Here is a 23,126-nt window from a genome sequence, read left to right as displayed (position 1 = left end):
AAACAAAAACTTCACCCTGAGAGGTTACACTGTAAGAATTATTCTAGAAAAAGAAGAGATACAAACTTTTCTGTGGTTAGCATTTTTGGCCACCAAACAAAATGTATATAAAAAAACACTTCTAGGAATGAAGGCCAAGGAAAAACAAAAACAACAAAAACAAAAACAAACAACAACAAAAAAACAGCATCTGGCACATTCAAGGCATTTTTCAAAAGTGACTTCACATTATCCTTACAAGAAGGCTATGAGGATGCAGATGATAGTAACCACATTTTACCAAGGACAAAAGGAGTTCAGCTCAGATATAAGGAGCTCTTACCAAGGCAACAGGGGCTGTTAAGTGGCAGAAATAGAATTCTCCTCAGTCTATCACACTACACTTTTCCACCGAGACAAGGTCCACACCAGGAAACTACAAGAACAAATGATGAACTTTTTTTTTTCCAGCAGCGGTGTCTTGCTGTGTCGCCCAGGCTGGAGTGCAGTGGTGTGATCTTGGCTCACTGCACCTTGCACCTCCCAGGTTCAAGCGATTCTCTTGCCTCAACCTGCCGAGTAGCTGGGATTAAAGGCACCCGCCACAACGCCTGGCTAATTTTTGTATTTTTTAGTAGAGACAGGGTTTAGCCATGTTGGCCAGACCGGTCTTGAAATCCAGACAAGTGATCCACCGGCCTCAGCCTCCCAAAGTGCTGGGATTACAGGTGTGAGCCACAGTGAAACAGAATCCTTTTTTTCTGTCAATCTCTCAATTTATTAGCATATTCTGATCATGAGGGAGCTCAAGTAACCTAAGTGTTAAATATATTCTTTACACTTTATTTCACTCATATGGCCCTTTGTCTTATTTCGGTGTTAGGACTGAAAAATAACTATTATTTTTAACAGCTCCAGGATTTGAACTAAGATGCTTTGGCTCCAGAGCCTAGTCACCCTCACGTTAGAACATCTCCTCATGGAGGCGGTGCACATAATCCAGAATGGCTGTGTAGCATGTGGGAGACAGAAAGGGAAAATGCTATGCTAAATTTCTGAGGAGAGACTTGGGCACAGACAATTTCAGGCTCTGACTTACTATATTTCTATAAAACTTTTATTTACAAAAACAGGCAGTAGGGTGGTTTTGGCTCCAGAGGTTGTAGTTTGTGGACTCCTGCTCTACTCTGATACACATTATTTCGCTTGTTCGCAGAGGTTGGCAAATTTCTTTTTGAAGGACTAGATAGTAAACATTTTAGGCTTGCAGGCTAGAAGACTTTAGTCACAACTACTCAACCTAAAAGGTGCATAGGGAATACATAAATGAATGAGCTAGGCTGTGTTTCAATACAACTTTACTTACAAAAAGAGGCTTATAGTGTGCCAACCCCCAGTTTAGAGAAATGTGTGGACTAAACTACACTTAAAGTTAAAATTACCTTATTGCATCTGACTCTCTGAATTCAAATCATACTTAGGGGAAGAGTTAAAAATGTATGGCTTTCGAATCCAGAAAAACTGGACTTGAATCCTGGGAATCACTACTCAGTATGTTATATAGCACAGGAAAACTTACTCTGGGCTACTCATATCCACATCTTCCTTTTATCTTTGGTGATACTCATGATATTCTCTTTTTTTTTTCTGAGACAGAGTCTCACTCTGCTGCCCAGGCTGGAGTGCACTGGCGAGATCTTGGCTCACTGCAACCTCCGCCTCCTGGGTTCAAGCAATTCTCCTGCCTCAGCCTCCCAAGTAGCTGGGACCACAGGCGTGTGCTACCAGGCCTGGCTAATTTTTGTATTTTTAGTAAAGATGGGGTTTTACCATGTTGGCCAGGCTGGTCTCAAACTCCTGATCTCAGATGATCTGCTTCCTTCACCCTCCCAAAGTGCTAGGATTACAGGTGTGAGCCACTGTGCCCGGCTGGTCATTCACAGTATTCTGAAGCCCAAATGTCTACTTCTGGTGAAGAATGACTTCATTAGCATGAGTTCAGTTCCCAACTACTCACATCCCTACTAAAATCCTACTCAAGATGAAGACCATGGAAACAAAGGCCGAGGACATTGTTGGGCAGCAATATGAGAGGGTGTGTTGTATGAAAAGGTTAATAAAATTAATTTTACACTAACCTATGTAAAACTTCTATTTTGGTAGATCAAAAACAGTCTAACATGGTAACTTTATAGCAAGCAGCCTAAACTCCATATTACGTATTTCTCTCTGGCACTGGCTCTTGATCCTGTTCTCTTCTCCTTGGTTGCACGTTGGTAAGGCAGGCCAGGTAGGGTTAGGCCGATGCTCCCTCCTACCTCTGCTGTTTGAGGCAGTCGCCTGATAATGTTTCCAGAGTTCTTAAGAGCTACTTTATAGAAATTGTCACACATACACAAACAAAATGCTACCTACAGGAAGACATTCACTGCAGTATAAGAAAAGTTAAAAACAAAAACAATAGAATGTCCTAGAAAATGTCCAAATTTAAAAAGTATTATGTAAACAATTTATTCAAAGGAATAATGTGTAACATTTTATATGATAAACCTGAGTTCTATAGGAAAGGGGTGAGCAAACTAAAATTGGAGAAGGCTGCCTACTTCTATAAACATAGTTTTACTGGAGAACAGCATGCCCATTCATTTATACATTGTCTGTGACTGCTTTTGTGCCACAATGGCAGAAATTTCATACTTTATAAATATTGTACAGATTACTCATAAATCTTACAGGTTCAAGAGAACACAGAAATGATACAGCCTTGGGGGACAAAAAAAAAGATCTAAGGAGATGGCGGAACTAGAACTAAGCATTCTACCCAATGCCATCCACCACCTCTTCCTACAATTTGTCGTCTCACAAAGAGCCAGAGAGGCAAACAATTACTAAAATCACTGGCGGGAGATACCCAGAAATGACAGAAAAGGGCTTTTAAACCTTTGGGTTTTAAAACCCAAAGGGCTTCCACCTATATTATTTGAGCCTCACGATAATCTCTTTGGGATAAAATTTCTTTCTAATGAAGAAAAGGTGACTATGCAAAATTAAATGGAGAGGAAAGGATTCAAATACAGGTTCACATGTTACAAAGGTCATTGTTTTACCCATTGTATTCTTTGGGAAAAAAAAAAAAAACAGTTGCAGAGGATTCACTGACTTATGAGTCAAGTTCAAATTGTTGCCCAAGGCCTTTTAAGGGCTGCCTAAAATTTCTAGTAGTCCTCATGGGTGTTTTCCCACTATTCAGGTACCTATGTTGCCTTGGCTCTTTCAGTCATTTTGGCTCTTTCAGTCTTTTTGGCTCTTTCAGTCTTTTTACCATTCCTGCCTAGGGTTTTTCATGCAGAACAGAAAGAAAGAATAATGCCTTCAGGCCTAGACAGCCTAGACTGCCCTGCCACTTATTGGCTGTGTGATCCTGAGTAAGTCATTTTCCTCTCTGTACTTTCAGTTTCCTCATCTTTAAAACAGGGGCAATGGCCAGGTACAGTGGCTCAAGCCTTTAATCCCAGTACTTTGGAAGCCCAAGGTTGGGGGATCACTTGAGGCCAGGTGTTTTGAGGTTACAATGAGCAATGATCCAGCCACTGAACTCCAGTGTGAATAACAGAATCAGATCCATTCTCTAAATAAATAAATAAAGCAAGGATGACAATTACAGACTCCATCTTACGGGCTGTGTTTTATGTATACTAACTCATTTATTTTTCACGATAGTCTACCAGGTTGTTCTTTCCACAAAAACATAACTGTGACAACAGGATTTTTGTTTATTCAGTACCCAGAAAACTGTCTGGCACTAGGAAGTAATTAATTACTGAATGAGTGAATAAATGAATAACAGAAAAGGAAGAACAACAAATGTCAAGTCCCATTTCAACAATTAACAAGGCACCGAGAACAGGTAAGTTTATAATTAACAGAGGTGTGGTGATGCCAATATATCACAATGCCTGACAGTCCAAATCACAGTATTACTTCAGAAGTGCAAATGTTCCTCTCCAAAGCTGCTTCCCTATCTGTAAATTTAGGTAGACCTAGAAGTTCCAAAAATTTCCCTTCAAGCTTTCTAATTGCAAATCCTTACATCTGTGGTTTTCTTTTTTTTTTCCCCCCAAGATGGAGTCTTGCTCTGTCACCCACTTTGGATTGCAGTGGTGTGATCTCAGCCCACTGCAACCTCCGTATCCCAGGTTCAAGCAATTCTCCTGCCTCAGCCTCCTGAGTAGCTGGGATTACAGGCATGCATCACCACACCTGGCTAATTTTTGTATTTTTAGTAGAGATAGGGTTTCACCATGTTGGCCAGGTTGGCCTTGAACTACTGACCTCAGGTGATCCGTCTGCCTCGGCCTCCCAAAGTGCTGGGATTACAGGCATGATCCACCATGCCCAGTCTTCTTATTTAACATTCACAAAGCCAGTAATTCTTAATATAGACACACTCTGTATTTATATGAGTAATCCTAAAAATCTATAACTTTTTGTTGTTATAACTTAAACCTCACACATTCCATTAAACTGATGGAGTTATTTTCCCTTTAAAAATTTTATTTTATACTATTCTATAGTCTTCATAACCTGAAATTATGTATCATTTTTAGAACCTGAAATTATTAAGTAAAAGGACAGAGCTACAATGCCACTCTGCATGACAACAACTTAGTAGAAGAGAGGCATTTACCAGTGGGGAAGACAAGTGTGCAGTACCTTAAGGGGCACCATCCACCGTACCCCTGTGATTTTCTTGATTTGAATGTTTTCAAATCAAGTGAAATACTTCTGTGATTTCTGACGTTGTATCACCAATTAAGAAGTTGAAGTTTTGACCCCACTATCTAGCTTGAAATGCAGCCAAAACATTTTTCTGAGGGTTTTCACTTATATAAACATCAGTCTCTGAAGACTGCCTTGCACAGATGAGATAATTTAAGTTTCCATTCATTTATGCCAATTTCTACTGCAACAAATAGATAATTTCCTAAAATCTGAAGAACTAGCAAGCCCCAGTATTTAAGTTTAGAAAACTATTATGATTCAATAACTATCCATTTGCTTCTTCAAAATTACCATTAAGTTGCCACACATTCTCAAAATACCCCTTCTTCAATTTCCCACTCATTTTATCAGCTGTCCAATTAGATCTACGTAGTCATAGGGAAATTTTGGAATTGAAATTATTTTTGGGAACTGAAGTTATTTATCTTGGATCTTTTACTTGACTGATTTTTGACACCGAGGAGAGTGAAAAACTTGCTTAAACCTGTTCTGTTGTTTTCTTGATTAATAATATACTTAGCCAGTGTCTGAATACTTACTTTACATAACACACTTGGCTAGAAGACAGAGGCAGTTTAGTAAAGTGGACCCTTCCCTTTAAATCCAATTCTGTCACTTATCATTTATGTAACCCTGAGCAAGTCACAACTAGTGTGCCTCAATTACTTCATCTGAAAGTAGGAATGATATCTATAACTGATACTACTTTACTGGACTGCTATGAAAGATATAGATGAAATTGAAGTTGGAAGAGTTAAAAAGTTATAAAACATTAAACAAGTGACTATACTAACATTACCATAGTTACCATGAAGGATACTTCATCCATGCCTTCATAGAACTTACATTCTATCCAAAACTGCCAACTGGGCAGCTGACACTGGGACCTATCCTTTCAACCAGTGGTTTCCATCGGAACATTGGAAAGAAAGTATTGTAACTCCCATATATATTTCTAATATAAAAATACAATTAGCCGGGCACAGAGGCTCATGCCTCTAATCCCAACACTTTAGGAGGCTGAGGCGGGTAGATCACCTGAAGTTGGGATTTTGAGACCAGCCTCGCCAACATGGTGGAACCTCGTCTCTACTAATAAAAAAATTAGCCTGGCATGGTGGCACATGCTTGTAATCCCAGCTACTTGGGAGGATGAGGCAGAAGAATCATTTGAACCCGGGAGGCGGAAATTGCAGTGAGCTGCAACCACGTGCCATTGCACTCCAGCCTCGGCAAAAAGAGCGAAACTCTGGCTCAAAAAAAAAAAAAAAATTATTTTAAATTGAAAATTTCCACTATTATTTAACATACGAAACAACATCGGTGTGCCCATCAGATCCAATATCAGATGTTCCTCTGTTATGTACAGTGTACTAGTAAGTCCCTACAAGATGGTTAAGGCACAGCATATTCCCTTTTTCATATCTGCCTGCTTAAATTGACTTGAGCACCTTACCTGAATTAATAAGGCTAACACTCATAAAATGAACAAGTAGTTTAAAACATACTTGCAAAGAAACAAGGATTTGCAAATACTAATGATGCAAACATAAGAAAATGGCAAAGTTTATAATTACCCTATTCTGACTTCTGTCAAACATGTTAAGTTTTTAAAAACAGATGTTTTGAAATGGTTCTACCACTATAATATTCTTTTTAGTCCTAGTCATCAATAAAGCAAATGTTTAAGTTAAAATTTGTCTATTAAAATTATCATCCCTAATATCAATCGGTAATTATTCCAAATTCTTCTAAAGCTGTGACACTTTCATACTTTTAACAAAAATGTGTCAAAATCTTCTGAAATTCTTTAAGATTTTGATACACATCAAAAAATTTTGTCTCCAAATGTTGAAAATTTACAGTCATGAAAAGTATCAGTAACAGGGACTCTAACGTTACTTTTGGCAACAAAATCATAATAATGAAGAATATTTTACATTATTTTCAAATGATATTTTCTTGAAATATATTCTGGGTAAGGCACAATTTTATGACATTAATAAATAAGATATTTAATCACTTAATAGTTCACATTTTATAACAGATATACTAGTACAGTGATAAATGTATAATTTTCAAAGTGTACCTATAGATAATTTAGAGTACGTAATAAAAAATATAGACATCTAAGTCTAATCCATCAAGATGATTATTTCAGAAAAGAGTACTTTGCATGGATTTGAATGATTTGATGATTAACCAAATATGGAAATATTATATTCCAGCAACATTAAAAAACAAAGAATGCATGTTCCATATTTGTCCTTTGTTTACTGTAGAAATCTACATATGTACAAATTAACTACCTCCATTTGCTGTCAGAAAGGAACCAGGCAAATTTTACTGAAACTGGTATTTTGGCATATCCATCAGAGAGTGTCATATCTTTCCTCAGAAAGAAACCAACTTCCCTATGTCAGTTCCAAGGAATAGCTATAGTTTTCTGCCTATTAACTGGACTGAACCATTGATTTGAAAAGTTGAATTGTAATAAAATGCAAAACTGCCAGGAAATTGTTACAGTGGTTACAGCCAAGCTAATTCCAGCATTTTACTAAAGGAACTGGAAGTTTACATGTGAAAATGTAGGGTCATAAATCTGTTTATTTCCAGTGCTGAAAAGACATTACATTAAAACCAAAATATACATGCCAGAAAAGCTAAAAAAAAAAACAGCAATTTACTGCTCAGCAAAGTAGTCAAAGTCCCTGGGCTCATTCCTCACTCACTCGCTCATAAACTCAAACCGTAAAATTGGAAAAAAATCTTAAGAGTTCATCTAATCCACTCCTCAGCTCATGTTCCTCACTATACTCAACAGAGGTGAGGCACACCAGGCAGCATTTCAAAGCTTCGGTCCTCCAGGCTTTGAGGAACTACTGCAATCAAAACACTCAGGATTTCCCTTGATAGCTAATTCGTTTTTAGTAGTTCTGAAAGTTAGAACACTACTGTTTTTAACTCTGAGCCCTATCTTGGCCTCTATAGGCTCACACAAGATTAAAACATAAATAAATAAATGAATAAAACATAAAAGTCTAATCTCTTTTCCACTAAATCATCCAACATAAATGGCCTGAGGGTCCACCATAGCCTCTAAGGTCACAAAGGTAACAACACTTCAAAGAACACATCAATAAAATAATACCACATGATATATTACACAATATTCTTTATTTTACAAATATTTATTGAAGGCTTATTATTTGTCATATATAGTGTAATACATACGGAATCAAATGGTTAGTAAGATGGAGCTGATCCTTTCCCTAATGAAGTTCAAAGACCAGAGAGGAATACAAACAGGCAATTATGACACAGAATGCTAAGCCTTATTATATTGAGGGATCTTCTGACACATATATCTGCAGTTTTGTACTCATTGAATCTTCTCTTCCATAATAAAAGCATGTTGATGCAAAATTACTCAGATAAAAGAACTCATTAGTAATTTTTAAAATTCCATATTAAATATATATACATGTATATTTTAAATGTTTTAAGTTCCAGGGTACATGTGTAGGATGTGGTTTCTTACATAGGTAAACAAGTGCCATGGTGGTTTCCCGCACCTATCAACTCATCACCTAGGTATTAACCTATTTATGCCAGAGGTTGCAATTTGTTGAATGTGAAAAATCAGACCTTGGTGATGACCTTGAGCAGGATATAAATAACTTCCACATGCTTAGCATCCCAGAAATGGAACACTAGGCATAAATGGGTTAAGCCCAGAATGCATTACCTATTTTTCCTAATGCTCTCCTTCAGCTTGCCCCCCAGTCCCCTGACTGGCCCCAGTGTGTGTTACTCCCCTCCCTGTGCCCATGTGTTCTCATTGTTCAGCTCCCACTTATAAGTGAGAACATGTGGTGGTTGGTTTTCTGTTCCTGAATTAGTTTGCTGAGGATAATAGCTTGCAGCTCCATCCACGTCCCTGAAGAGGACATGATCTCATTCCTTTTTATGGCTGAAGAGTATTCCATGGTGTTTATGTTCCACATTCTCTTTTTCCAGTCTATCACTGGTGAGCATTTAGGTTGATTCCATGTCTTTGCTATTGTGAATAGTGCTGTAATAAACATACGTGCGCATATATGTTTATAACAGAATGACTTATATTCCTTTGGGTCTATACACAGTAATAATCTTTGAGGAATCACCACACCATCTTCCACAATGGTTGAATTAATTTACATTCCCACCAACAGTGTAAAGGCATTCCTATTTCTCTGCAACCTCGCGAGCATGTTGTTTCTTGACTTTTTAATAATCACCATTATGACATGAGATAGTATCTCATTGTGATTTTGATATGCATTTCTCTAATGGTCAGTGATGTTGAGCTTTTCTTCATGTTTATTGGCCGCATGAATATCTTCTGGGAAGTGTCTGTTCACGTTCTTTGCACACTTTTTAATGGGATTCCTTTTTTCTTGTAAATTTGTCTAAGTTCCTTGTAGCTTCTGGATATTAGACCTTTGTTATATGGATAGATTGAAAAAATTTTCTCTCATTCTGTAAGTTGCCTGTTCAGTCTGACAGTAGTTTCTTTCGCTGTGCAGAAGTTCTTTAGTTTAATTAGATCTCATTTGCCAATTTTTTCTTTTGTTGCAATTGCTTTTGGTGTCCTTATCATAAAATCTTTGCCCATTCCTATGTCCAGAATGATATTGCCTATGCTGTATTATGGGGTTTTTATAATTTTGGGTTTTACATTTAAGTCTTTAATCCATCTTAAGTTGACTTTTGTATATGGATTAAGAAACAGGAACAGTTTCAATTTTCTGCATATGGCTAGCCAGATATACCATACCATTAACTGAATATAGAGTTCTTTTTCCCTACTGCTTCTTTTTGTCAGCTTTGTCAAAAAGAAAGAGAAGAATCAAACAGACACAATAAAAAATGATAAAGAGGATACCACCCTGACCTCACAGAAGTACAAACAATCATCAGAGAATACTACAAACACCTCTATGCAAATAAACTAGAAAATCTAAAAGAAATGGATAAATTCCTGAACTCATACACACTCCCAAGACTGAATCAGGAAGAAGCTGGATCCCTGAATAGACCAATAACAAGTTCTGAAAATGAGGCAGTAATAAATAGCCTACCAATGAAAAAAAAGCCCAGGACCAGATGGATTTAGAGCTGAATTCTACCAGAGGTACAAAGAGGAGCTGATACCCTTCTGAAACTCTTCCAAACAATTGAAAAGGAGGGTCTCCTCCCTAACTCATTTTATGAGGCCAGCATCATCCTGATACCAAAACCTGGCAGAGATACAACCAAAAGAAAACTTTAGTCCAATATCCCTGATGAACTTCGATGCAAAAAAATCTCAGTAAAATACTGACAAACCAAATCCAGCAGAACATCCAAAAGCTTATATACCACAATCAAGTTGGCTTCATCCCCAGGATGCAAAGCTGGTTAAACATATGCAAATCAATAAATGTCATTCATCACATAAACAGAACTAAAGACAAAAACCACATGATTATCTCAATACAGGAAAGGCCTTAGATACAATTCAACATCCCTTCATATTAAGAACTCTCAATAAACTAGGTATTGAAGGAACATATCTCAAAATAATAGGAGCCTTTTATGAGAAACCCACAGATACTATCATACTGAATGGGAAAAAGCTGGAAGCATTCCCCGTGAAAACTGGCACAAGACAAGGATGCCCTTTCTCACCATTCTTATTCAATATAGCATTGGGAGTTCTGGCCAGGGCAATCAGGCAAGAGAAAGAAATAAAGGTTATTCAAATAGGAAGAGAGGAAGTGAAATTGTCTTTGTTTGAAGATAACATGATCCTATATCTAGAAAACTCCATCATCTCAGCCCAAAAGCTTCTTAGGCTGATAAGCAACTTCAGTCAAGTCTCAGGATACAAAATCAATGTGCAGAAGTAACCAGGATCCCTATACACCAACAAAAGGCAAGCAGACAGCCAAATCATGAATGAACTCCCATTCACAATTGCTACAGAGAGAATAAAATACCTAGGAATACAGGTAACAAGGGAAGTGAAGGATCTCTTCTAGGAGAACTACAAACCACTACTCAAGGAAATGGGAGAGTACACAAAGGGAAAACCATTACATGCTCATGGATAGGAAGAATCAATATCGTGGAAATGGTGATACTGCCCAAAGTAATTCACAGATTCAACACTATTCCCATTAAACTACCATTAACATTCTTCACAGAATTAGAAAAAACTATTTTAAAATTCATATAGAACCAAAGAGGAGCCAAGACAATCCTAAGCAGAAAGAACAAAGCTGGAGGCATCACACTATCTGACTTCAAACTATACTACAAGGCTACAGTAACCAAAACAGCATGGTACTGGTACAAAAACAGACCCCATAGACCAATGGAACAGAATGGAGATTTCAGAAATAAGACCACACATTTACAACCATCTGATCTTTGACAAACCTTACAAAAACAAACAATGGGGAAAGGATTCCCTATTTAATAAATGGTGCTGGGAGAACTGGGTAGCCATATACAGAAAATTTAAACTGGACCCATTCCTTACACCTTATATAAAAATTAACTCAAGATGGATTAAAGACTTAAATGTAAAGCGCAAAACAATAAAACACCCTAGAAGGAAATCTAGGAACATCATTGAATATATTTTTTGCATATCAGTTGCTTTGGTTATATTTACATCCTGAAAGTCAGCTTGAAATATGCAATTCTTTTAAAACTCTGCAGGAAGGTAACCTGATAATATTCTTTACAGCAGGGAATCAAAAAAGAAGTATATAGCACCATTCCTGATGTGTGTTTCTAGAACCCCACAAAATTAATTCTTTGTAAGTTGGTATTACTTGTGAATAGTCTGCAAAAAGAAAAGAGAACTGTAGTGCATTTTCCAAGTAACTAAAAAGTTCTATGTGCATTAGGTGTTGAAGATATATAGGGAGAAATACAGATTTTCAATCTGGAAAGAGATGAAAATACGCTACCAAATCACTCCATTACAGCAGAGCATGAAAGCAGAGGTACCTGCAATATGCAGTGGGAACCAAAGTTCTGATGTTTCTCACGGTAATGGAGAGAGCTGGGGAGAGTTTGAGAGACAGGTGGCATCAAGGTCCTGAGTGATAAAGAACTTATCAGGTCCAGAGGTGAGGTGGATAAAAGTTTCCAGGTGGAAGCAGTCCACTGTACTCTTAATTCATCTTTATGAAACACTTCTTTTCAGAATAGCAGAACAGTATACCTCTCAGATGGTACAAAGAGTCATCTGAATCAACAGAGTAAGGATGACAAACTACTCTCTAGAGAAAAATTCTTCTATTCAAGCAGAAATGCAAGAGGAAAGTCCACCCAGACAATATGAATTAAATATAACCCCATAATTTCAGGCTTACCAAAGCTGAAAGAAGTCAGATCTAAACCAACAAGCAGGAAACAAGTCCATTATTTGGCAGGAAAGAGCTAGAAGATCGTATCAGTGTGAACAATAGTGTAATTAAGATGAGTACATTTGACTAGGACACTTAGTTTGTACTTAATTTGAAGTTTACAAAGCTCTTCCACCAATTTACAAAACTACAAAGGGAAGGAGAAGATAAGTTTTGGTCTTCAATGAAGAAACCCTGGTTTAGGCAAGAAAGTCAGTAGCCTAATAGCTAAGGAAACCTAAGCTTCAAGGCAATTCTTCTCTTAAACATGAGCCCGTGCAACATTAAACTAATATTCATGATGCTCACAGACTGGAATTTACCAGGAGATTCAAATATGCCTCGAAATACCATTAACTTATTTGTGAAATGGCTTTTTTCACTATTTAGCCCCAAGGAAGTCTTTAGACGTGAAAGACAAGCTCTAGCATTTTACAGTTAGAAACTCTGTGAGCTTAGCACTGTAAGAGATTAATTTTCTCTATCTATAACATGGAATTAGTAATATCTACTTTACAGAATTTTTATAGCTTATAGTATGTCAACTTCGTAGCACAAAGCTTGTACCTAATGAAAAAAGAAAAGAAAAGAAAAAAAAAAAAAGGTGTTTACAATACCATCTTTCTGGCCAGAGGTACTGGAGGTCTATAATCTGTAGAAGTATACTCTAGCAGTCTGACATATCTGAGAAAGCCTCTTTCTTCCCTTCTTTAAATATGTCCTCCATAGGACCATCTTCCCTTCAATAACTTATATCTGTGAATCTCAAGAGATCCAAGGGCCTTATTTTCTCCTGAAAATAGGCTCTTGGGTTCCTCAGGGTAATTAGAGAAAGGAAAGACACCTAGGCAGAGACAGTTAAACTGGGAATAAAACAAAACATACATTTCAAATCCTGACAATCTTAGAAAAAAATCACTGTAATAGAAGGGATTTCAAAAGAGAAAAAGAACAATGTGTTGTATATTGTTCCTTTTATTAAAAAGCTGAACGGTGAAGCCATCCAAGATTTTGCATCTTCCGGAATTTTTTTTTTTTTTTCCTTTCTCCTGTGTAGTCTCTGGTTGTTCACATTCCGAAATGATGTTTGCTGTTTTCCAAGAGAATGTTCAGGAGGGCAGCTGCCTTGGAGGTAGGTCATCAGGACTCCTTTGCATTTTACATGCAAATAAAGACTCCAGAAGGGACTGTAGCTGCTAGAGGCCTTTGCTAGCTGCTACAGGTAGGTCCACACTGTCGCAAGTTGCTGTGTCTCTTAGCCCCAACGTCTGTTCATGGCTGTGGTTTTAAAAGAGTCCCTCAACAGATGCTCTATTTAATAACTACAAGACAATAAAAACTAGGGTTATAAGCCAACAAGGATCATATTGTCTCTTAATAATATTTAATCATATTAATTTCTTTAAGAAAAAAAAATACCAGCACTAATATTTGAGATCCTGGTATTTTTTTGTAAATGTTAAGACATTCACGAGAAAGATGCCATTCTGAAGCTAAATGCTTAAGCGACATGTATTACACATGCAACCAACATGATTTAGAAGCACATGCATTTGAAGGTAACTGCCACTGAAAAAAACGAGTATGTTTTTGAAATATACTTAAGAAACAGGCTAAATATAGTAACTTAGATACATTGACATGTATACCTTACAAACTTTAATTTAGGCTCAGTGCTGCCTGAATGCATATGACTAGGTACTAGACTCTCCCATTTACACAATAAATTATCAGGGTTTATCTTTTCTACTGGTGGAGCTGTCTCCCTAACTAGAAAAAAGAGTGAAGAGTTAAAGATAAAATTTTGTAAACTGCATTTTGAGAACAGTTTTTTTTTTTTTTTGTGGAAAAAAAAAATGGTGAACCTATCTGGGAAAAGCTTCCTATTGTATCTTCCTCCGAAGCTACTACCATACAATATATTACAGATTCTGAGAAGTTGTGAAACAAAGAAAACTAATACATTCTATATTTATTCAACTACCGGAAAGAACTGAGAAGAAACAGCTTATTAATTTCAACTCTAATGCTCACTTTGATCTTTATTAGTGGCTGTATGGAACATTGCTGAAGTTTAACAAGATAAAGCGAAACAACTGATGAGCAATTCCTACCTGGCTGGTCCATTACAATGTTTGGAAAATGCTGATATAAGATAAACCTAGGGTGGTTTCAATACTTGTCCCCAGTTCCCTTTTTCATATCTCACTTCCAGCATTTAAGAGCCAAGTAACAGAGAAAGGAAAAGGGGAAAGAATATTATGTTAAAATGCAAGGAAGGGCAAGTCTCTATTGATTTTATTCTCTAATCACCTATTTTTCATCAGAATTTTAGACATTTATGGATCCAGTGTGAGCAATGATTAAACATCTATTCTGAAAATGTGAAGAGAATGTAAAGAGTGAATAAGATTCTCTTCTCCTCAGTGAACAGTCTACATTCTTAATAGAAGCCAGTTTTAAAAAAGCTGGGTCACGTCTCTCAGAGATAAGTGATGAGTATGTCAATTTCTCTGTAAAAGCCACCTTCTCTGCGGAAGACAGATCTAAGCTGCTGTGGCCTCACATGTTTCTCTCTTGAGGGATTCTTTTCAAGAAAAGAATAAGCAACCTAAGGCAGCATAACTACTTTACAAATGTGAACTGAACTTGAGTCAACCTTTTTCTTAGCTGGGTCTTTACCCTTTTCAGTTCATGACTACTTATGTTACAAGTATCATTCTTGGGAGAGCTGATTTGACATGTGAAAACAGAACATAATAAAGCAGAAGATTACTCACATAAAACAGTGTAGACAAGTTAGAAATAGCAGACAAGCAGGCTCAAGCAAGAAATTCATAAGAAAACCATAATCTCTCCAGTCTCCCTCTGATGAATAAATAGGCATTAATTTGCATAAGCCACCAGGAAGTGGGGAAGCTTGCTTTTAACAAGAAAGTTAGAAATTTTTCAATGGAGCTCACCCAGTTTGTTCCTCAGATGTGGCAAATCATATATCCCCACAGTTCCCAGCTGCATGAATAAATGACTGATAAAATCAGTGACATCCTACGAAGAGTTTACAATGGTAAACTGAGTCATTATGTTGCGATTAAGCATCATCATGAAAGAAGACATAAAATAGTTAGGCATGCACTCAGTGCTAAACTTCTGATACTTTCCCTCCATTGAAATACTCTTACAAGTAAACCCAAAGTTGCTTAAGAAAAAAAAAAAAAAAGACAAAATGCTGAGCTTGATACATTGAATCTATATTTTAAAAAGTATATCTATCTCAACAAGTCTTCTAAAATTCTTATATCTTAATAATGAACCCAGAAGGCTCAATGAAAAAATGGCACAATATTCCCAAATTCTTTATTGTAGAAACACAGGCGATATTTCTGGCTATGTGATAAGTTTGAAATTTATTAATCATTAGCATACAAAGTAAGGAATTAAATCCTCTAGTATGGATTTCTCAACATAGAGTTCTTGTTTCTGTTTGTTTAGTTTTGTTTTTGAGACAGAGTCTTACTCTGTCACCCAGGAAATGCAGTGGCACAATATCAGATCACTGCAACCTCCGCCTCCCAGGTTCAAGCGATTCTTCTGCCCCAGCCTCCTTAGTAGCTGAGACTATAGGCGTGCACTATTTTTTAGCTTATAGTTCTATTAAGATTGGAGGGCTCCAAACAAGAGTTCAAGTAGAAAGCACTAAGATTTTCTTCACTATCACCAAATAAAATTTCCAGCCATAATGAGTCTAGTTCCCCTCTACATGTTTCCTCAGCCCTTGAGTAGCTTAATCTTAAAAATAAAATCTGAGTTCCTTCTCTACTGCTCCCTTTTACAGTCAGTTTCTTTTACTGCCTCAGAAAAAGTAAAATAAGAAACAGCAAAAGGTTAGAAAGCCTATTCGGGCTGGGGGGGGGGGGCGTGGCTCACACCTGTAATCCCAGCACTTTGGGAGGTCCAGGCGGATGGATCACTTGAGGTCAGGAGTTCAAGACCAGCCCGGTCAACATGGTGAAACCCCGTCTCTACTAAAAATACAAAAATTAGCTGGGCATGATGGTGGGCGCCTGTAATCCAATCTACTCTGGAGGTTGAGGAAGGAGAATCTCTTAAACCCAGGAGGTGGAAGGAGTGAGGGCCTGGGCAACAGACCTAGACTCCGTTTAAAAAAAAGGCCTATTCAACAGGTCATTTTTGGAGCTTAGTTTGTTTTATAGGACTTCCTGTTTCTGGGCAGTTTGGTGGAGAGGATGCTATACAGAGGAGCTTTACACATAATCATCATTAAAAATGAACAAAGTACATGAGAGCATAAAGAAGAAAAAGTAATCACATTATCCACCCACCATGTAAAGTCAGACATAATTAAGCATTTTCACAGTATTCTGTTTTGTGTTGTTACATTGTGTGTGTGTGTGTTTTGTTTTGTTTAGAAACAGAGTCTCACGCTGTCACCCAGGATGGAGAGCAGTGGTACAATCTCAGCTCACTGCAAGCTCTGTCTCCAGCATTCAAATGATTCTACTGCCTCAGACCCCAAGTAACTGGGTCTACAGGTGTGCACCGCTATGCCTGGCTAATTTTTGTATTTTTAGTGGAGATGAGGTTTCACCACGTTGGCCAGGCTAGTCTCCAACTTCTCAGCCACCCAACATGCTGGAATTACAGGCATGAGACAAGCCAGCCTGCACTGTGTTTTTATACAGGTTACCTGCAGGTACTTTTAAGAAGTGCAAATTTGCTAAAGTGTGCCAAGTACAATGAAATGGTAAATGCTACTAAAATCTGATAATCTTAGAAACTGGCCTGTAGATAGTATTGTCTTTTTGGCCAGCCCAGTGTTTTAAAGGAAATTTGAATTTGAACGCCTCTAAGAATGTTTCCATCTTGCCACAGGCCTAATTACTCATTAGTTTACATAAGGTTATTTCAAATGCTTAGATACCCACCTGAGTGGGCCCTAATGTAATATGTAACTCACATAAAGCACTATAACAAAATGCCTGGACGATGTTGAGTAAGAAAAAGTCTTTCATTTTTTTTTTAAATTATTATTTTGAGCCGGAGTCTCACTCTGTCACCCAGGCTGGAGTGCAATGGTGTGATCTTGGCTCACCGCAACCTCTGCCTCCTGGGTTCAAGCAATTCTCCTACCTCAACCTCCTGAGTAGCTGGGATTACGGGTGTGTGTCACCACACCCAGCTAATTTTTGCATTTTTAGTAGAGATGGGGTTTCTTTATGTTGGCCAGACTGGTCTCAAACTCCTGACCTTAGGTGATCGCCTGCCTCATCCTCCCAAAGTGCTGGGATTACAGGCATGAGTCACCGTGCCCAGCTGAAAAAAATATTTTAAAAACATACCTAGAACCTCCTGCTCAACTCAAACTATGCAAAAACTTTAGATGTCAAAGTTTTATTCCTTCCAAACTTTTATCTAGCTTGAACTCACAAGCAAATATACATATCTCCATCCATACTCTACCCCCAATTTCTCAAGCTGTTAAAACCAAGTTTTAAATTGGCTTAGAAATCTCAAATCATAAAACATGTTTCTCTTTCAGATGAGCGCTGAATAAGGAGAACTCAATAAAGCAAGTTTCTAGCAATAGGAGCTACTGGTATCACGATTGATTCCGAAGTGGAATGCCGAGAACTAGGAAGAAGCTGTGTCTCTCCTGGTGAGATGCAGGATGCTGAGTGAAGCAGAAGGTAAAAGCAGGAGCCTAAAAGAATGTTGTGGTGTGGAAAAACTACTCAACGTGCTTTTTCCTATTCTCTCAGTCAGCAACAACAATCAATACAAAAGACTTCAGTGACCCCAAAATATGTAGGAAGTTCTCCCCACCAGCAAGCAAGCAATCAATTCTGCAGCAGACACCAGCTCAGTGCCCTCCAGTTCAACTCCAATGCTACCCACCAGGAGACAGTTTCAGACCTCACAGGTTGAGGGCTTAGTCCCCAAGACTGCCTGCCCACTTCAGACACCAGTCTCAAGTCCAGGCCTCCAGAACTTCTGACAGACTGGCTTCAAATTAGGGTTCCCATAACCCCTTCTTTGGTTTCAATTAATTTGACTGAGTGACATACAAAACTCAGGGAAACACATTTATGATTTATTACAAAGGATATTTGAAAGGACATAAATACATAGACACTTGAAGAGATACATAGGGCAAGGTCTGGAAGGGTCCCAGGAACAGGAGCTTCTGTCCCCGTGGAGTTGGGAGGGATCACCCTTCTAGCATGATGAGTTCCTCACCTTCCTGTCAGACCCTACATGTTTAGCACTCCAGAATTCCCTCAGATCTGTTCTTGGGCTTTTATGGAGTGTTCATTGAATACACATGATTAAAGCATGGATAACCATGTTGAAATGTAATTAGATTAAAAGGGCGTGATCTAATCCCAACAAGGCCTGTCTGTTCAGATTCTTCTTGGTATCTCTGTGCAGTGTTCCTTCTGCTATAGTATGGGGCAGAATATTCTCTGGTATAAGGGTTTTAGAACCCGCAATCAGATTAGAGTCCCGCAGTGGGCAGATGAAAGGAGGCTAGGAGAAGATCAGAGAGAGAGAGAGAGATTCTGGTTTCCGTAAGAAGGGTATTGGGAGTGAATTATGAGCCAGGAACCATGGACAAAACCTATATATATCATAACATACAAATACTCTGCATGTACCAACTACTCAACAAACTTGAGCAGCAAGAACAATAAGAAACAATCTACTTCAAGCATATCTGAAGCATGTATAAAGAAGGTAAAACAAAACAAGTGGTAGGGTTCTATCAGTCAGTGGAGAGGTATGAAAATTCAATTGATTTGTAGGATAACAACAATGATGGCAGGTAAGCACGGTAAAAATTTGTCAAATATTTCTGTAATGCAGTAGGTTGAGTATGTTTTCGTTTATGTAAGACTCTTAAAATTGAATAGCAAACACTACTCAAGTTTTGATGTTTTCTCCTTTTACAAAAATAAATTTTAATGTAAAAGATGCTTTCTAATTCCATAGGAACAATTCTTACATGCATTACTTATTAAATGGGCTTGTGTTTTTCTTGATTTACGTGTCCTTTCAAGCACAGTTTCCCCAGCTGCAGGAAATACCCTGATGCTTGTGGTAAAATCTGTAAATTTTCTGTATTAATAAATGTCACCCACCAACAGTGGATGACTTTATTATTCAAAGTCAACTCCATCTTAATATCTTTCTTAAGTTTTTAAACTCTGCTTCCTATCACTCTTGCAGTTGGATTTACTAAAATAACATGGTATTTTATTACTTTGCAAACTACGTTTATCTGGAACTATCTGATTATATCAAGTTTCAAAAACAAGTACCTATTATATTCTACTCGGCCTAAGGAAATTATAGTCCTTGTCATAAGACCTAACTACTGACCAGAGTGGTTGATTATTCTGTAGAAAAACAAAACATAGCCTTGATAATGGTTCTGTCAAATGGGCACTTTAAAACATACATATCCTGAAATCAGTAGGGCAGGAGTATTTTTCCTATTGTTATTCCTAATGAAAGAATAAGGATTTGACCAATGCCATCCAGAACCAGAGGATTAGGCAGGGTTCTAACCTCCAATAGCATATATGTTAACTCTTTCCAACTTAAGGTTAGGAACACACATAACTTTATTTGGCTTTAAAAAGTGATTTTCTATTGACCTAATGTGACTAATGTTCTGAGGCTATGGTAAAACACCAAATGTGCTTATACCGTGATTCACAAGAAATACGTAAAGTGATATAATTCCTAATTCAGTCACCAGCTAATTCCCTCTGTCCCTACCAGCTTTGGACTACTATTTAAGCTAAGAACAAACTGATAAAAATATAATAGAAGAAAACTGCATTTGTCTATATCTATTACATCTCTGGTAATTAAATAATGATTTTAGAAGTTTCCCCACCAGTTTTTCCAATTCTGCAGAATTTAAGAATGAAGTTTCCTAAGTCAAAAGAATAAACTATGTACTTGTCTATTTATATCTGCTCATCTCCTAAATAATTTATTTAACCTATTTCCCAACTGAATTCCACTTCATTCATTCCTTTTGTAATAAATTGACTAAGTGTCTATTGTGTGTCAAACAAGAAGAGATAGAGACAGAGGAAAAGAAAATGACAGAAAATTATGGACAAGGTTTATGGTACATGATAACAATTGCCTTGAATATCTCTTTCTTTGCACATGAATTCCACAGGCAATTGATTCTTAATCTGAAGTCAAATAACTTTTGAAGGGCTGTGACAGAGTAACTGTAAGAGGTCTGCAAAGGCCTAGGCTCATCAACATATATACCAAAGATTATTTTCAGGTTAAATATACCACATATACATTACAATTTTTAAAATTTATATAGATACTAAGTATGTTTTTACAAAAAAATGCATAGCATCTGGAAATGATACTAAAAATAGTTAACAACTGGTTAACCATGGGTTTCCACTAATTCAGTGGACTGTTGGCCATCAACAGCCAGCATGGACAAATTGGTTTCCACCAGCTGCATATCATACCAGCAAATCCAGTTGAGGAGAGGCAACCTCTTCCCCTCTACTTCCTTTTATCTTTTTTTTTTTTTTTCCATATTAAAGAAAGGTCCTTATTTTAAAAATATTTCTGGGAGTTATTATTCTAAAAAATATGGTAAACTTGCTTGGACCGCCATAACCTCGTGACAAACCACAACTCCCACGAGAAATTATAACAAGTTTAGAACTAGGCCTTTGTTGGTGCTTTGTCTTTTATCATACTTAACAGTCATTCCCTACTTTCCCACTTCTTTCCAGATGTTTTAAGGGCTGTAAACCTTTCGCCATGAAAAAGTCTGTCTTTATTTATACTCTATGTATAATAAGAAACGCCTAGTTTCAGGCTTATGTTTCCAATTTACTTGAACCATTTAATATTTAGCTTACAAGAAAAGTTTCAGCTTGAGAAGAACAAATGAAATGGGCTGTAATTTGTGCTAAACTATTTTAACCCTGAGTATGTTTGCAATTGGAAGTAGTGTGTTATGAGAATGAACAGCAGTTCTTTCCTAGTGAGAGAAGGAAACAAGCTAGATTGACCTGGCTACCTTTTACTTTAACTAGCCTAAGGGAGTAATTCCTAGGTTCTCTTAGTTCAGAAGAAAAAATTACTCAATATATTTAGTATATTTAGGATAACAAATCATTTAGGCCAATCTCTCATAGCCAACAGGTAGTGATAGGAAGGATAGCATAATAACGGCAAGAAAACAAAATGTGTAATCTCTATATCTTTCCTATAGATTCAGAACAAAGCCAAATGACTATGGCAACATTTAGAAATAAAGTGGTAGTAATAATGAAAATAAATTAAGAATTTAGTCATACTTACCAAAATGTAAATTTTACACGTAATTTATACATATTCAAATGTAGAGCTGGTACTTCTTAAACCTACTAAAATCATAATTTTAAATAAAGTGGCAAAATTATACCAACCACTACTCTTGGGAAGAGTGGTGTCAATTCTGGTTATCTTCTTAATGTAAAATTAAAATTCTGAGGGTCTGCTAATCAGAAGAGGTTTCAGATATCAAATCATTGAAAACATAAATCCAACTTCCAACAAACTAACCTTAAAAAAGGCAAACCACTTGTAGTCATTCAACACAATCTCAAAGCCTTGATTGTAAATGATGGTGAAATGGCCAGAATGGCCAAGGTCATCATATGCTGTATCCAGCTTCTGAAGGTGCACCACTACTTTTTTTTCTGGTGGTCCTAAAGGGAAAAAAAAAAAGGCACAATAAAAGAAAATGATTTGGATCTCAATAGGGGAAAGAATCCCCCAATTTCAATTATAATTGTGCTGCTTTCCTTTCATGCTACCCAGTTTGAGCACAGTCTGCCTAGTGAAGAAACCAGAGGCTCCATCTTGTTGCCTCAAACAGTTCCTGCTCCCAGGCAAGACTGTGACACAGTTAGGCTCTCAAAATTTGAGACAATGCAGGCAGGAGCAGTGGCTCATGGCTGTAATCCTAGCACTTTGGGGGACTGAGGTCAGGACTTCAAGTTTGGACAACATAGTGAGACCCTGTCTCTACAAAAATACTTTTAAAAAATTAGCTGGTTATGGCGGTGCAAGTCTGTAGTCCCAGCTATTTGAGAGGCTGAGGCTGAGGTGGAAGGATTGTGAGCCCAGGAGTTGGAGGCTGCAGTGAGCTACGATTGCACAACTGCACTCCAACCTGGGCAACACAGTGAGACCTTGTCTCAAAAAGGAGAGATACGCTATGCAGCCCAGCAGGCAAGGATACCCCAAAAAGTACAGTACCTTTCCAGAGCATCCCAACACTGAAGAAATTTTTCCACTGAAGAAAAGGAGAAGTGGGGAATGTTGAAAATTACAGGCTTCCAGAAACAGAGAGAAGGCAAAATGCTAGTCAAAAGTGGGAAATGCAAGAATAAAAGGTATGACAACAAAAAGATAAATAAACAGACTAGCTATCAGATCCTAAGGAGGACAATGTGCTAAGCCCAGGAGAAGACACAAAATGGTCTATTCGAAGAAGAAATGGGGTACCTTTCTCCTCGAAGACTCTATAGTTTAGAACCTCATAATCTGAATACATCCAAAGTTTATTCAGCAAACTAGAGGTTTGTGTCCTATAAAACTAATTTGTGCTGTTAGGAATGAAAGGTTTAACCTTCATAGATGAGGACTCAGACCTGTGGGTGCCTTTAATTACTGGATTAAGGCCAAAGGTAATTTTACAGGCTGAGTCTGCCTGAAAATGGTTCAGCTGTGTCAATCTGGAGAGTTCTACATTTTAAACAGTTTTTCCATGTTTCAGATTAATGTTCTGACATGGGAGATTGCATGTGACGGGGCAATGCAAACCCTGATCTTTTTCTGCCCCGACCTTCAAAC

General features: G+C 37.5%; 1 protein-coding gene across 5 annotated transcripts in view; it reads right to left on the bottom strand.

Annotated features, from left to right (window-relative positions):
- The window catches only part of CTSC (cathepsin C), a 40,508-nt gene that overhangs the window by 15,807 nt on the left and 1,575 nt on the right, over positions 1-23,126 (bottom strand). The window contains exons 2-5 of one of the 5 annotated variants that reach the window (XM_011938478.1): positions 21,831-21,976; positions 15,170-15,254; positions 14,987-15,074; positions 13,166-13,528 (exon numbers count right to left, since the gene is read on the bottom strand). In XM_011938478.1, the coding sequence (XP_011793868.1) occupies positions 13,522-13,528; positions 14,987-15,074; positions 15,170-15,254; positions 21,831-21,976 (326 nt within the window). In that variant the 3' untranslated portion in view covers positions 13,166-13,521. Of the gene's footprint in view, positions 1-7,916; positions 13,529-14,986; positions 15,075-15,169; positions 15,255-21,830; positions 21,977-23,126 lie in introns of those variants that run through there. The other 4 variants (XM_011938479.1, XM_011938480.1, XM_011938481.1 and 1 more) reach the window with 4 other exon arrangements.

The sequence above is a fragment of the Colobus angolensis genome, unplaced genomic scaffold, assembly GCF_000951035.1.
Source record: "Colobus angolensis palliatus isolate OR3802 unplaced genomic scaffold, Cang.pa_1.0 Scaffold174, whole genome shotgun sequence".
Classification (NCBI taxonomy): Eukaryota; Metazoa; Chordata; class Mammalia; order Primates; family Cercopithecidae; genus Colobus; species Colobus angolensis.
This window is presented reverse-complemented; position numbering and strand designations above follow the sequence as displayed.